Source organism: Oncorhynchus keta, chromosome 30 (assembly GCF_023373465.1).
Source record: "Oncorhynchus keta strain PuntledgeMale-10-30-2019 chromosome 30, Oket_V2, whole genome shotgun sequence".
In the NCBI taxonomy this organism is placed as follows: Eukaryota; Metazoa; Chordata; class Actinopteri; order Salmoniformes; family Salmonidae; genus Oncorhynchus; species Oncorhynchus keta.
In genome coordinates, this window is record NC_068450.1 from 60,183,608 (window position 1) to 60,198,987 (window position 15,380).

The 15,380-nt window shown below is 45.8% G+C and overlaps 1 protein-coding gene across 6 annotated transcripts in view; it reads right to left on the reverse strand.

Annotated features, from left to right (window-relative positions):
* Positions 1 to 14,286, reverse strand: part of LOC118377686 (phospholipase D1-like) — a 23,331-nt gene extending 9,045 nt beyond the window's left edge. For 3 of the 6 annotated variants that reach the window (XR_008087685.1, XM_052488793.1, XM_052488790.1), the window contains exons 1-8: positions 7,327 to 7,495; positions 2,443 to 2,670; positions 2,185 to 2,354; positions 1,891 to 2,033; positions 1,172 to 1,280; positions 984 to 1,049; positions 193 to 251; positions 1 to 67 (exon numbers count right to left, since the gene is read on the reverse strand). The exon at positions 1 to 67 is cut by the window's left edge and continues 26 nt beyond it. Coding sequence is in view for 5 of the 6 variants with exons in the window: in XM_052488793.1 (XP_052344753.1) it covers positions 1 to 67; positions 193 to 251; positions 984 to 1,049; positions 1,172 to 1,280; positions 1,891 to 2,033; positions 2,185 to 2,354; positions 2,443 to 2,638 (810 nt within the window). In the remaining variant the exon portion in view is untranslated. Of the gene's footprint in view, positions 68 to 192; positions 252 to 983; positions 1,050 to 1,171; positions 1,281 to 1,890; positions 2,034 to 2,184; positions 2,355 to 2,442; positions 2,671 to 4,507; positions 4,525 to 7,326; positions 7,496 to 14,165 lie in introns of those variants that run through there. The other 3 variants (XM_052488791.1, XM_052488792.1, XM_052488794.1) reach the window with 3 other exon arrangements.
* Between the last annotated feature and the right edge of the window lie 1,094 nt (positions 14,287 to 15,380).

The following is a 15,380-nucleotide window of genomic DNA, read 5'->3' on the forward strand; positions in this document are numbered from 1 at the left end:
ACTGTGACCACAGCAGTTCAAGCCTGGGATACGATGACCTCCGGAACGCTTGTGTATCATCCCCTCCCTGAAACATGTTTAAATGATGAATACACTAAATAAAACAAATCTATTTTCAGCTATTCCAATAACAATGGGCATGATGGCACAGTCATAAAGACAGGATCTGTTCACTAATCTGTTGTTCCTCACAGTCCTTTAGGTCCCAGGTCATGGATGAAGGACATCTGGCTGACGTCTATAAACTCCATCTGAGGAGAGAGAGGAACCGTATTAATAGGTATTAGATAAAGAGAGAAGTAGTAGTCAGTCCAGTTCCGGTCGCCTATAGTCTAGTGTAGTTTAGTAGTAGAGGGGCTATGTCATCAACCCTCAACCCTCAAAGTTCCGTAATGGGGCCAAAATGGCAGCCATCTTGTTCAGGGAGAAATTCAAAACCAGTCTAATTGCAATGAATGGCAGTAGAGGCCTAATCCTGGTTTTACTTATGCAGGAAAATAAAAGTAAGGCATGTGGTGTATCAGAACTTGTGTAATGGAATTATTGTCAACCTAGAATATTGTCATATCATTTTAAATACAGTTTAGACAGGTTTTATACACATTTTCTGTATAAATAGCCTCTAAATATATGTAAACAGACCGTACATGTCTCAGATTTCTTGGAAAGCTGAAAGTGCCATTACATGATACAATATCAGAAGTCCTATCATCAACTGATTTGAGACAGTGTATGGCTGTGGATTGACTGTATTGTTTGAATAGAATGTTGGCATATTGGCAGTTAATTAAAAAAAATCTATCCTCTAAAAGGGTCTGGCTGGTTAACACAAATCCAGTCCAGATCAATTCTTCAAATTCTGTATTTTACACAATATCTTATCACAGCACTGGAAAACCATGGTTGACCAACTCCCTGACCATCATAAGAAGGTTCATGTCCATTCTAGTATTGTAATTCATAATTCTATGAGTAGTACTCACAGTGTGGTAGTATTTCCTGTACATGGCCATCCTTAGCAGCTTGTTCAGATAATCTTCCAGCTGTTTCTGTACAGGGAACATAATAAATGCAGTATTACTACAGTAGATGTACTGTACAGTGTTTATATGAAGTATATACTGTATTCTTCTATAAAATTAATACGACAAACACACTCAAACACACCTACCCTTCTACTGTAGACCTGTTCGTCTTGTGCCAACTCATCTCCGCCACGCGGTAGCTCCGGCATATGTCTCACTTCACTCTTCTTCATTGTCCTCCTCCTCGTTGTGTGGCTGAGAGAGAGAGTGAGAGAGAAAGAGGAGAGAGAAAGAGGAGAGCGAGAGAGAGAGAGAGAGAAAAAGAGAGAGAGAGAGAAAGAGGAGAGAGTCGAGTCGTTTAAGAGGAAACATTTAAATGTCTTGGAATGGCCTAGTCAAAGTCCAGACCTCAATCCATTTGAGAATCTGTGGTACGACTTAAAGATTGCTGTACACCAGCGGAACCCATCCAACTTGAAGGAGCTGGAGCAGTTTTGCCTTGAAGAATGGGCAAAAATCCCAGTGGCTAGATGTGCCAAGCTTATAGAGACATATGCCAAGAGACTTGCAGCAGTAATTGCTAAAAAAGGTGGCTCTACAAAGTACTGACTTCGGGGGAGGTGAATAGTTATGCACGCTCAAGTTTTCTGTTTTTTTTGTCTTATTTCTTGTTTGTCTCACAAGAAAAATATTTGGCATCTTCAAAGTGATAGGCATGTTGTGTAAATCAAATGATACAAACCCCCCCCCCCCCAAAAAATCTATTTTACTTCCAGGTTGTAAGGCAACAAAATAGGAAAAATGCCAAGAGGGGTGAATACTTTCACAAGCCACTGTATATGTGTGTGTGTGTCTGTGAGTGTACCTGCGGGAGGGTAGCGGTACCCTCATGAACATCTTGTATCGGACCAGTTCTCTGTGGAGGTCCATGAAGTGTTTCTCCTTTCTCTTGACCACCCAGCTGAACTCTCCATGTCTCAGCTCAATCTTAAACACTGCAGGCTGACTCTACACAGACAGAGATCATGTGTGTGTGTGTGTGTGTGTGTGTGTGTGTGTGTGTGTGTGTGTGTGTGTGTGTGTGTGTGTGTGTGTGTGTGTGTGTGTGTGTGTGTGTGTGTGTGTGTGTGAGTGTGAGCGTGCATGTGTGTGTGGGTACCTTGTTGACACTCCTCTGTGCCGTGATGTTGAACCTGTCCTGCGCTGTGTTGAACCTCTCCACCTCCAGTATCTTAGCAGTGATGGGGACAGTAGGGAGATAGACCCTGGCTTCAGACTCTTTAAAACCCACGGTGTGATACACAGCACTGAACCCTATACGACTGTCCCCTGGAGAGGTAGCGAAAAAGCCAATTGGATACATCTCTCATCACATCATTCATATCAAGAGCTCTCATACACACACACATACACACACCTATGGTGATAGGGTCATTGTCAGTCTCCTCTCCATCTCCCATGTCCAACTCTCTGGTGTCCAAACTCTCAACTACGTCCGACATCTTCCTGCTGATGCCGAGGCCGTCTGTGATGTCACTGGGTTCCACAGCAATGTCAGAGGGGTCAGAGGTCGTCAGTTGAAGGCTGCTGGTGGTGGGGTCTTTATCCAGCATGCCTAGCTCTCAGCCGTCAGAACAGGGCACACCTGGATGAGGAGAGGAGGAGAAGAGAGGAGAACTTGAACCGTTGAATAGTCATAACGTTGTCTGCTTTGTAGAGAAGGTGTTTCTGTCCAAGAGTAAGAGACAGCTGTATGTTGCGCTGCATGTATTATCACTTTCTACTGCAGTACAGATCATCCCTGCAGCAGTGTGTGTGTGTGGGTGGGTGGGTGGGTGGGTGGGTGGGTGGGTGTGTGTATGTACGTGCCTGCCTGTGTGTGAACTTGAATTTGAGGGAGAAACACACATACCTGACATCCTTCCCCTCAAATTCAAGACTCCCACACACACACACATCCCAGAATAGAACCAATGGTTGTCCACTAACAGTAGAGGGCCATTGGTTAGAGATGCTGCTACCTCATTGGCTGACGCTGGCCCTGCAGAGAGCTACAGGAAGTCAATGGAAGCTGTCTTCCAAAATAGTAGAGTATAGAACAGTGTGTGTGTATAATGGGTAGGACTGGACCAGTACTATAATTAATGTCTTACTGGAGACTATAATGCCAGTCATTAAAGCTCTGCTTGTACTTTACAGTAAGACTCTCTGCACACAGAGTAGACTACGTATCACTGCCAGGGTCAGAGGAAAATAATCATCTTAACAGGCACTGGGCCTTTCCAAACACACCACATCAAAGACAGAACCCAAGTGTGTGTGTCCTTAGTGCAACGCCAAGCCAGACAGACAGACAGGCGGGGCTCCATGGCAACAAGAGGGATGTGATGTCATTTCTGGTCAGAAGCCTAGAAATTTCTCTGAGGAAAGTCAAGGCCGGCGTGCACACACACTCACACACACACACACACACACACACACACACACACACACTCACACACACACACACACACACACTCACACACACACTCACACACACACACACACACACACACACTCACACACACACACACACACACACACACACACACACACACACACACACACACACACACACACACACACACACACACACACTCACACACACACACACACACACACACACACACACACACACACACACACACACACACACACACACACACACACACACACACACACTCACACACTCACACACACACTCACACACACACACACTCACACACACACACACTCACACACTCACACACACACACACTCACACACACACACACTCACACACACACACACTCACACACACACACACTCACACACACTCACACACACTCACACACACACACACACACATTTGACTGTAAAACTCTGTTGGCTTACGACAGTGTCTGGCTCTTTGTGTGTGGTAGCATGTTGAGTCTTGTTTTGTGTGTGTTACGCTGTCATGATGACGTCTGTGTGTGTCAGTGAGTTCTGTCTGGCCTCAGAAGACCATCAGATAATCTTCTAGACTAGTGTGTTGTATTCGGTGTCCTATTTGTATTTATGAGGGATCCCCGCTACTTCCTGCCAAGGCAGCAGCTACTCTTCCTGGGGTACAAACAAGTTAAGGCACTTACATTACACATAAAACAAAAGACAAAACAGTCCATCATATAACGTTATTACAACACTGCATATCTACAATACAAATACATTTTTTCTTTTGCGAATTACGCATGCTCAGAATGATAGCAGACACTGTGTGTGAAGCTGTGTGTTTGTGATTTATGTCAGTGGGGCATCGCCCACCCTAGTGTCTTGGTTTTTTCGCCCACTATACCGATGACCTAGAAGTCAGCTGTAGCACGGCACAGTGTGTGTGTGTGGGGGTTTGAATTCTCTCTCTCTCTTTCCGTCGCTCACTCTCTGTGACACACACACACACACGGACACAAACACACACACACCGCTTTACGTCTCGCTCGAGGCCTCTGTCATGTCCCAGTGGAATGAAATGGTTCATCTTCAGTCAGTACTGGAATGAATGGGATCAGAGAAAGAGGGGGGTGATAGAGAGAGAGAGAGGGTTTTGAAGAAGAGGGGGAGAGAGAGTGAGAGAGAGAGAGAGAGGTAGGAAGAGAGAGGGATGACAGATGGAGTGTTGCTTTTATCTACTTCCTGTTTCCTGTCCAGGGTTGTCATGATGATGGTTTTTGTCAAATAGGAGAAAACTATAAATACCAGCTACTCTATGTCGCCAAACATTATCCTTCTTTATTTTTCTATTCATTTTTGATAAATTGTTATCTACACATGCACAAAGACACACACGCACACACACGCACACACATACCAGAAAAATAAGTGAGAAGAGATTTGTGGACACAATATGGCATTTACAGTCAATGTGGTGCCAACCTCCGCCTAGCACAGATGACAGAGCGAGAGCAACAGAGTGAGAGAGTGGTCTGTGACACCTCTGTCTCTGCCTACACTAAAGCTGTTTATTATCTAATCATTTAAACGCTAGAGAGAGAGAGAGAGAGAGAGAGAGAGAGAGAGAGAGAGAGAGAGAGAGAGAGAGAGAGAGAGAGAGAGAGAGAGAGGGGTAATTATTATCACCAGAGCTGAGTCCTGCTGGCTGTAATACAAGGCTTCATTGTACACATCTTTCTAACACAATCACACACACACACACACACACACACACACTGTATTCTACTTTCCAGCAGGTGGTTTGAGTTTACATGTTGGCTTGATCTCTCTGAGCTGAAACCACCTGTGTGGGGGTGCGTGTGTGTGGGGACCAAAAGTTGCCACAAGGATAGTGAAACAAGGAAAATTCTCCCACGTGGGGACATTTCCCACATCCCCATGAGGACAATGACTATGTTAATCTTAGGGTTTAGGTTTAGGGTTATAATTAGGGATAGGGTTAGAGTTAGGGATTAGGGGTAAGGGTTAGGTTTAGGGTTAGAATTAGGGTTAGAGTTAGGGATTAGGGGCTAGGGTTAGGGAAAATAGGATTTTGAATGCAAAAATAAATTTGGTTCCCACAAGGATAGAATAACAAGTGTGTGTGTGTGTGTGTGTGTGTGTGTGTGTGTGTGTGTGTGTGTGTGTGTGTGTGTGTGTGTGTGTGTGTGTGTGTGTGTGTGTGTGTGTGTGTGTGTGTGTGTGTGTGTGTGTGTGTGTGTGTACGTGCACGTGTGTGTGGGAATGAGAGTGTGCACCATTTCACAAATGTTGACAATGACTGTTACAGTTATCCTATTTGGATGAATGACTGATCAAACATAATGACTGATCAAACATAATGACTGATCAAACATAATGACTGATCAAACATAATGACTGATCAAACATAATGACTGATCAAACATAATGACTGATCAAATATAATGACTGATCAAACATAATGACTGATCAAACATAATGACTGATCAAACATAATGACTGATCAAACATAATGACTGATCAAACATAATGACTGATCAAACATAATGACTGATCAAACATAATGACTGATCAAACATACTGACTGATCAAACATAATGACTGATCAAACATAATGACTGATCAAACATACTGACTGATCAAACATAATGACTGATAAAAAATAATGACTGATCAAATATAATGACTGATCAAAAATAATGACTGATCAAATATAATGACTGATCAAACATAATGACCGATCAAACATAATGACTGATCAAATATAATGACTGATCAAACATAATGACTGATCAAACATACTGACTGATCAAACATCATGACTGATCAAACATAATGACTGATCAAACATAATGACTGATCAAACATAATGACTGATCAAACATACGGACTGATCAAACATAATGACTGATCAAACATAATGACTGATCAAATATAATGACTGATCAAACATCATGACTGCTCAAACATCATGACTGATCAAACATACTGACTGATCAAACATACTGACTGATCAAACATAATGACTGATCAAACATACGGACTGATCAAACATACTGACTGATCAAACATAATGACTGATCAAACATAATGACTGATCAAATATAATGACTGCTCAAACTAGATAGAATGACAAGACAGAGAGCTAGTCAGTACAGTCAGACTAGACCTCGTCATCCAGCCAGAGGCTTCTAACTGCCCCACCATAGTTAATATGTATTCAGGAACAGGATGTGTAGAGCAGAGAGAGGGAGACAAGAGGTCATGAAACTCAGCTATGATTGTTTTGTTAGGAGAGGAGCCCAGCAGAACTGTGTAATGGCTTATATCACCGACAACAACAAAGAGACTTGGTGTAGTCTTTGAAACGTTGAATCTGTTCTACAAATGTGGCAAGTAACAACGTTACCAATAAAGACGGCACATGTACTGGTGAGGAGAAAATAAGAGGGAGGAAAGGCGAGAAGGAGAGGGAGAGTGAGAGAGCAGTAGGGTGAGGAGAAGGGGATATAAACGAGGCAGTGAGGAAATGGAGAGGGAAGAAAAGGAAAGAGGGAGAGAACAGAGAACAGAACTGTTCAGCTAGCGAGGGACAGTCAGTCAGGCATATCAAAAGCAGCAACAAGCTTTTCACAACATGGTGGGAGAAAGAGAGAGAGATAAGGTACACACACACACACACACACACACACACACACACACACACACACACACACACACACACACACACACACACACACACACACACACACACACACACACACTACTTCTCCATTGGAACAAATATAGAACAGGGTGACAGAGAGAGAGAAAGAAAAACTTCACTGACCTGCTCCTGCTCCTGTCCTCATTTTGATTTGTCCCTCTTCTAGACTACTGGGTAGACTAAACACACACATGTGCACACACTACAAACATACACACACTCTACACACCCTATACACACTCAGTGTACCGTTCCTCTTGTATAACAGAGTGTATGTGAACGAATGTACTGTGGAAACAACTCCTCTTAGAAAATTCCTCAAGAGAGGAGGGGCTACCAAACTCTAAACCAATCAGCTGCATTGAAACAGTCATACCCTCCCCCTGGGTTCTCTCATTGGGGGAATCTGCATGAATCTGAGCTGAGTTGGAGGGCTTTGGGTAAGGGGAGGGATTAGAGGAGAGATCAAAAAATTCTAAGACTGACAGCCTACAGGAAGGAGGTCAGAGACCTGACATTGTGCTACCAGGACAACAACCTCTGCCTCAACATCAGCAAGACAAAGGAGCTGATCGTGGACTACAGGAAACGGAGGGCCGAGCGCAGCCCCATCCACATCGATTGGGCTGTAGTGGAGCAGGTCGAGAGCTTCAAATTCCTTGGTGTCCACATCACTAAGGAATTATCATGGTCCACACACACTAACACAGTCATGGTGAGGGCACAACAACACCTCTTCCCCCTCAGGAGGTTGAAAAGATTCGACATGGGCCCTCAGATCTTCAAAAATCTATACAGCTGCACCATTGAGAACATCTTGACTGGCTGCATCACCACTTGTTTTGATATGGCAACTGCTTGGCATCTGACCGCAAGGCTTGAGAAAATCTTGTAGGAAGAATGGGAAAGAGATGCCAAATTCAGATGTGCAAAGCTAATACAGACATACCCAAGATGACTCAAAACTGTAATCGCCGCCAAAGGTGCTTCTACAAAGTCTTGACTCAGGGGTGTGTGTACTTATGGAAATGAGATATTTCTGTATTTAATTTTCAATAAATGTTCTACAATTTCTAAAAACATGCTTTCACTTTGTCATTATGGGGTATTGTGTGTAGATGGGTGTATCACTTTTCAGGTAAGACCCAGATGCAGACAGTGTCGAAGTAACAAAACTAGTACAGGGGCAGGCAAAACGACAGGTCAAGGGCAGGCAGAGGTCAGTAATCCAGATCATGTGCAAAAGGTCCAGAACGGCAGGCAGTCTCAGGGTCAGAGCAGGCAGGGGTCAATAATTCAGTTTGGTGTGCAAGGTACAGAACGGCAGGCAGGCTCAGGGTCAGGTCAGGCAGAATGGTCAAAACTGGAAAGAACTAGAACAGACAAGAGCAAGGGGGAAAACGTTGGTAGGTTTCGCTAAACAAAACAAACTGGCAACAGACAAACAGAGAACACAGGTATAAATACACTAGGGATAATGGGGAAGATTAGAGACACCTAAAACATGAGACAAAGGGCTATGGGAGATGTGTTTAATTCTGGAAACATGAAAAGTGGGATGTATACAGAGGGAGATGGGCAACAGAAGACGAACAACAGATGGGCTAATGACCTTGGAGATGGGGAAAGGGCCTATAATCTAATCCGGGTGGAGAGTTTTGTTGAAGGCAGTCTTCCACTCATCCCCTTCCCGTATCCGCACCAGGTGGTAGGCTTTCCGTAGGTCCAGCTTGGAGAACACGGAGGCCCCCTGGAGCAGCTCGATGGCCGAGGAGATGAGGGGTAGCAGGTAGCGATTCTTCACCGTGATGTCGTTGAGAGCCGAGTAGTTTCTGCACAGGTGCAGAGTATTGTCCATCTTCTCCACAAAGAAGAACCCTGCGCCGGCGGGGAGGAAGAAGGATGGATGAACCCTGCAGCTAGGGAGTCCTCAATGTAGGTCTACGGACCCGACAGAGAGTACAGTCGTCGCTGGGGCGGAGTGGTGCCTGGGAGAAGGTCAATCCCGCAGTCATATGGTCAGTGCGGCGGAAGCGAAGTGGTCCGGGCCTTACTGAACACCTCCTCCTGGTACTCCGCGGGAATGTCAAAGAGGTCCAGGGAAACATCCGAGCCCCCAGGAAGATGTCCCGAGGCAGGCTGTGCTGACTTCAGGCAATAGGCGTAGCAGATCGAGCTCCAGCCCATGACGGCACCAGCAGAGCAGTCACTGAGGGGATTGTGTCACTGGAGCCAGGAGAATCCCAATACCACAGGAACCTGTATAGCCTTTCAGCTGGAGACAGCCTAGCTCTGCCTAGTTGCATCAGCTCGGGAAGAGGTGAATTGAGAGTCTTCGGAGACTCTTGGGGAACTCGGGTAGCCTCGGGTTCTCTCGGCAACAGAGCCGCCTGGGACTTCCGGAATGCCTCGGAGGCGAGGTGGAATCCTTGGAGGGCGAGTGAAACCGAATCTCCTCTACTTTCTACGTTCCCGTAGTCGCCCATCAATTAGAATGGACAAGGCGATGAGCGAGTTAAGATCCGTCAGTAGTTCCCGGGCTGCAAGCTCGTCCTTTACGTCCTCATGCAGGGACATGACGAACAGCGCTTCCGGGTTCTAGGCACTCTCAGCAGCCAACGTGCGGAAATCCACCGCATAGTCTGCCACACCTGGAGTAACTTCCGGGCAGCCTCTCTCTCGGACAATGGAGCATCGAAAACTTTCTTTACCTCCATCACGAACACCTCCAGACTGAAGCATACGGCCGACTGTTGTCCCATTCTGCCGTAGCACAGGCGAGAGCCCTCCCAGACATCAGTGTGATGAGGTGCGCTATCTTTGAGGGGAAGGAGGAGGGCTGCAGCTCGAGGGTCCAGAACGGCAGGCAGTCTCAGTGTCAGAGCAGGCAAGGACAATAATCCAGTGTGGTGTGGCAAAATACAGAACGGCAGGCAGGCTCAAGGTCAGGGCAGGCAGAATGGTCAAATCTGTGAAAAACTAGAAAACAGGAACTAGAACAGACAGGAGCAAGGGGGAAAACGCTGGTAGGTTTCACAAAACAAAACGAACTGGCAACAAACAAAGAGAGAACACGGGTATAAATACACTGAGGATAATGGGGAAGATTGGAGACACCTGGAGCGGGATGGAGACAAGCACAAAGACAGGTGAAACAGAACAGGGTGTTACAGGGTGAGAAAATACAAATATTTAATCCTTTTTGAATTCAGGCTGTAACACAACAAAATGTGGAATAAGTTAAGGGGTATGAATACTTACTGAAGGAACTGCTTGTCTCCACCTCCTTCCAGGTGTCGCCCATTTCCCCCATTATCCCCTGCGCATTTATTCCTGTGTTTTCTGTTTGTCTTTTGCCAGTTCGCCTTGTCTCGTCAGCGTGTTTTTTCCCGTACTCCTGTTCTCTCTAGTCCCTGTTGTCTTGTTCTTCCGGATTTGGCCTATTCTACCTTTCCTGACCACGAGACTGGCTGCCGTCCTGTACCTATCTGACTCTTAATCCATCCGGCTCCATCCCCCCAGTTCATGGTGGAGTTCGATGCTTTGGTGGTCGGAGTGGGAGCTGTCCTGTCCCAGCGTTCTGCCCTGGACCTAAAGCTGCATCCCTGCGCCTTCTTTTGCCATCGTCTTAACGCCACAGAGAGGAATTATGAACTATCGAGAACTATTGCAGTGAAGACGGCGTTGGAGGAGTGGAGGCACTGGTTAGAGGGGGCGGGAACATCCATTCATTGTGTGGACGGATCACAAGAACCTGGAATATCTCTGCACCACCAATTGTCTCAACTTCAGCCAAGCTCGATGGGCCTTTACTCTCGGTTCAACTTTACCATCTCCTACCGCCCGGGGTCCAAGAATGTTAAGCTGGATGCGCTTTCACGCTGCTATAGCCCCTGCTACACCCTCGGGCTCCGAGACCATCCTTCCTACCTCGTCTCTAGCGGATGGGGGGGGGGGTCCTGGAATGGGCTCATTCCTCAAAGGCTTGCCTGCCACCCTGGCTCCCTTCAGACGCTGGCCTTTGTGCGACAACGCTTTTGGTGGCCCACCATGGTTCCTGACTTCTCCGTGTTCGTCACCACCTGCACTGTCTGTGCTCAGAATAAGACTCCTCAGTATGCTCCGGCTGGCCTTCTTCAACCATTTCCTATCCCTCACTGTCCCTGGTCACATACTGTATATCCCTGGACTTCGTCCCTGGACTCCCTCCATCTGATGGCTCACCCCTATCCTTACGCTAGTGGACAGGTTTTCCAAAGCTTCCAATTTCATTACCCTCCCCAAGCTACCCTCAGCCAAAGATACCCAGATCATGGTGCAACGCGTCTTCCGGAGCCATGGACTTCCGTTGGACATGGTCTCCGACCGTGGTCCTCAGTTCTCGTCCTGGTTCTAGAAGGCATTCTGCACACTCACTGGGTTGTCGGCCAACCTGTCCTCCGGGTTTCTCAACCAGTCTAATGGCCAGTCGGAGCAAGCTAATCAGGACCTGGAGACAACTCGTTGTTGCCTTGTCTCTGCAAACCCCACTACCTGGAGCCAGCAACTCGTGTGGGTGGAATACGCCCGCAACACCCTTCCCTGCTCAGCCACTGATCTCTCGCTTTTCGAGTTTTCGATGGGTTATTATCCCCCCGCTGTTCCCTGAGAAAGAAGAAGAGGTCAGCATTACCTCGGCCCAGGTGTTCACCCGCCGCTGTCGCCGTACCTGGAAGAGAGCCCGGTCTGCTCTTCTCAAGACCACCTCAAGGTATCAACGACAGGCGGACTGCCACCGGACCCTAGCTCCCAGTTATCATCTCGGCCAGAGGGTATGACGGTCCACTTGGGATCTGCCCCTCCAGGTGGAGTCCCGCAAACTTTCCCCCTGTTTAATCGGACCTTTCCCATCTCTAAGATTCATAGCCCCTATGCTGTTTGTCTTCTGCTGCCCGCACCCTCTGTATACATCCTGCTTTTCATGTATCAAGAATTAAACCTCTGTCTCACAGCCCTCTGTCTCCTCCTTCCCATACTCCTGTTCTCTCTAATCCCTGTTTTCTAGTTCTTCTGGTTCTGACCTATTCTGCCTGCCCTGACCCCAAGCCTGCCTGCCACCCTGTACCTATCAGACTCGGACATGGTTTGAACCTATGCCTGTTATCGACCTGCCATTTGCCTGTCTCTTGTTGTTTTAATAAACTACTCTATATATTTTCGTCTCCTGTGTCTGCATCTGGGTCATATCCTGAGTCGTGTTAGTAGCTTTATTCACCTCAGTCAATAAGGGACATACATAACATTCTATCTTGGACAAACGCATGCCATAGTGCAATTTGCTGCTACACACTAGCTCAGCAGCGAGATTAAAAACTCAAGTTTAGATTCCTGTGAAGTCAAATACTAGTTACCTAATAATTTTCTACCTCTGCTTTAGTCAACTCAACTGAGAAGTTGTGCTGTTCAGTGTTCACTGCAGATGCGCTCGCCATAAGCCTAAAGCCAGCCAGCCAACCACAGCCTTCACTCACTCCAAGGCGTCCGCATGGCTCTAAAGCCAGCATGCTGAACTGCCAGAACAAATGCACCGTCTTTTCTCTCCAATCTGTGCCAGATTGGCAGTGCTCTGACCCAATGAGAATTGGGGGGACCAGGGGTGGCCAATGATATTTCCAGGGTGGCTAGTGCCCCCCCCCCCCCTCCATTTACCGCCACTGCGCACACACACACAGACACACACCTATCCTATCCACCCTACTAGTGAATATCTGTGGTTGAATCTGTACATTGGTCCCCTCACTATATACACAGGTTGTATCTCGAGTGCATGTGTTGTGTGTATGTGTATGTGTGTGTGTTGTGTGTATCCATGTGTGTGCATATGTTTGTGTGTGTGTGTGTGTGTGTGTGTGTGTGTGTGTGTGTGTGTGTGTGTGTGTGTGTGTGTGTGTGTGTGTGTGTGTGTGTGTGTGTGTGTGTGTGTGTGTTTTTCTAACGCTTGTCGTTGGGAGATAGAGAGGAGGACCAAGGTGCAGCGTGGTAAGTATTCATATTCTCTTTGAATGAAAATGAATACTCAAACAAAAACAACAAAACACAAGAACGAAACGAAAACAGTCCTGAATGGTGAAATACAAACACAGAACAGAAAAGAAACACCCACGAAACACAGGTGGGAAAAGGCTACCTAAGTATGATTCTCAATCAGAGACAACTAATGACACCTGTCTCTGATTGAGAACCATACCAGGCCAAACTCAAAACACAACATAGAAAAACGAACATAGCCAACCCACCCAACTCACGCCCTGACCATATTAAAACAAAGACATAACAAAAGAACTAAGGTCAGAACGTGACAGTTTTAGTGTCCTTGTTGGGACCAGAAGTCACAAAGATAGCAAAACAAGGACAATTTTGCTATTTTGCAGGTTTTGGAAAAAGGCTATTTTAGGCTAGGTTAGGTTCAGGGTTAGGGTTTCAATTAGGGTTAGGGTTAAAATTAGGAATAAAGGTTTAGGGTTAAGAGTTTGGGTTAGGGAAAATAGGATTGTTTGGTCCCCACAAGGATGTGTGTGTGTGTGTGTGTGTGTGTGTGTGTGTGTGTGTGTGTGTGTGTGTGTGTGTGTGTGTGTGTGTGTGTGTGTGTGTGTGTGTGTGTGTGTGTGTGTGTGTAAACGTATGTGTGCGTTTATGACTGAGACTTTGAACTGGACACTACACCACACCCTGTGAGAATGATGCTTGAGGAAGACTTACATTTTACACTTTCACATTTGAATAATTTCGCAGACGCTCTTATCCAGGGCAACATACAATTAATGCATACAGCTAAAGTAGTAAAGCAGTAAAACCACATATCACGATCATTGCTAGCCTTTGTTGGTTAATGTAGCTACTAGAGAAGTAGAAAAGTGATAGAAAGAGGTGAGACACACACATCCACGCATACACATACACATACACGCACACAGACTGAGTACCTGTTGCAGTGAAAAGTTGATAGGTCACTGACTGTTGCTGTGATCAGACCTCTGGACTTCTGTCATCTGAGGTGGCTTCTCTCTCTCTACTGCTCTTTATGTCGACTTACTCGTTCTCTCTCTTTCTGCGTATGTGTGTGTGTGTGTGTGTGTGTGTGTGTGTGTGTGTGTGTGTGTGTGTGCGGTCATAAATGTCCTGGTGTAGGTAAACAGCACAGAGCAAAGGGCAGAGTAAAACCCCCCCCCTAAAGAACTTCCATCATAGATCATAATTTGGCCATACTGTTGGCCATACACAAACACACGCACACAAACACCCACATGAACACACACACATGCAGGGTTTGCTTTAACCATTAGGTGGCGTGCTAGGTCTAAGCTTGGGCTGCCAGTAAGACCCCCTCCCTCCCTCTCTTGAGTTTTTCTGTTGTGACAGTTGTTTCTGCTCCATTCAATTATGCAAAAAACTAGAGCATGTGTGTAATGTGTGAATGTGCCATATTTAAAAACATTGTTTTTTTCTCTTTAGAGATTTCTCATCAAATCACAGAGCAGGACATGATCGATTGATCTTATGAGGAGGCTCCAGAGAAAGAGAGAGAGAGAGAGAGACATTTGGACTGCGTTTCTGAAACCATAATATTCAATGTCACAGACTCATAGAGGATGTTTTTGTTGTTTACCCATTTCTCTTGGCTGAGTGGTTGGAGGAGCTTTCCAGAGTCACATCACCAAACCCTGACTGTGACTCACCTTCAGTCTCGGTTACTGTGTTTTCATCTGACGCATAAGAGCACATGAAGGGGACAGAGCAAGAGAGGGTCACTTTTTGGAGGATGTTGTTTTAGAAGGTCGTCTTTGCTCGTTCATCAAAAGTATATCTATGTGATTTAGACCAATATATATGCCTATCAATACCAGAAGAAAGGGAATATCAGATCCTATTCATATTTGTTTAATACTTTTGTACAATGTGCTCAAAGGATGTTAGTATTATTTTCTTTATTCAGACATGTATTTTAGCTTGTGATATATTTAATAACATTCAAAGGCTATACTTTATTTCTTACAAGTCAAATCATTTTGTAAATGGAAGACAAGATGGGAAGGTGTGTTGTATTGCTCCAGTGCAAGACTGTTCTAAAATAGAGGAGGACTCGGAGCTTAACTGCTGTTGGTAAAACCTTACGATCCTTTACGCATCACGCGGCGCGC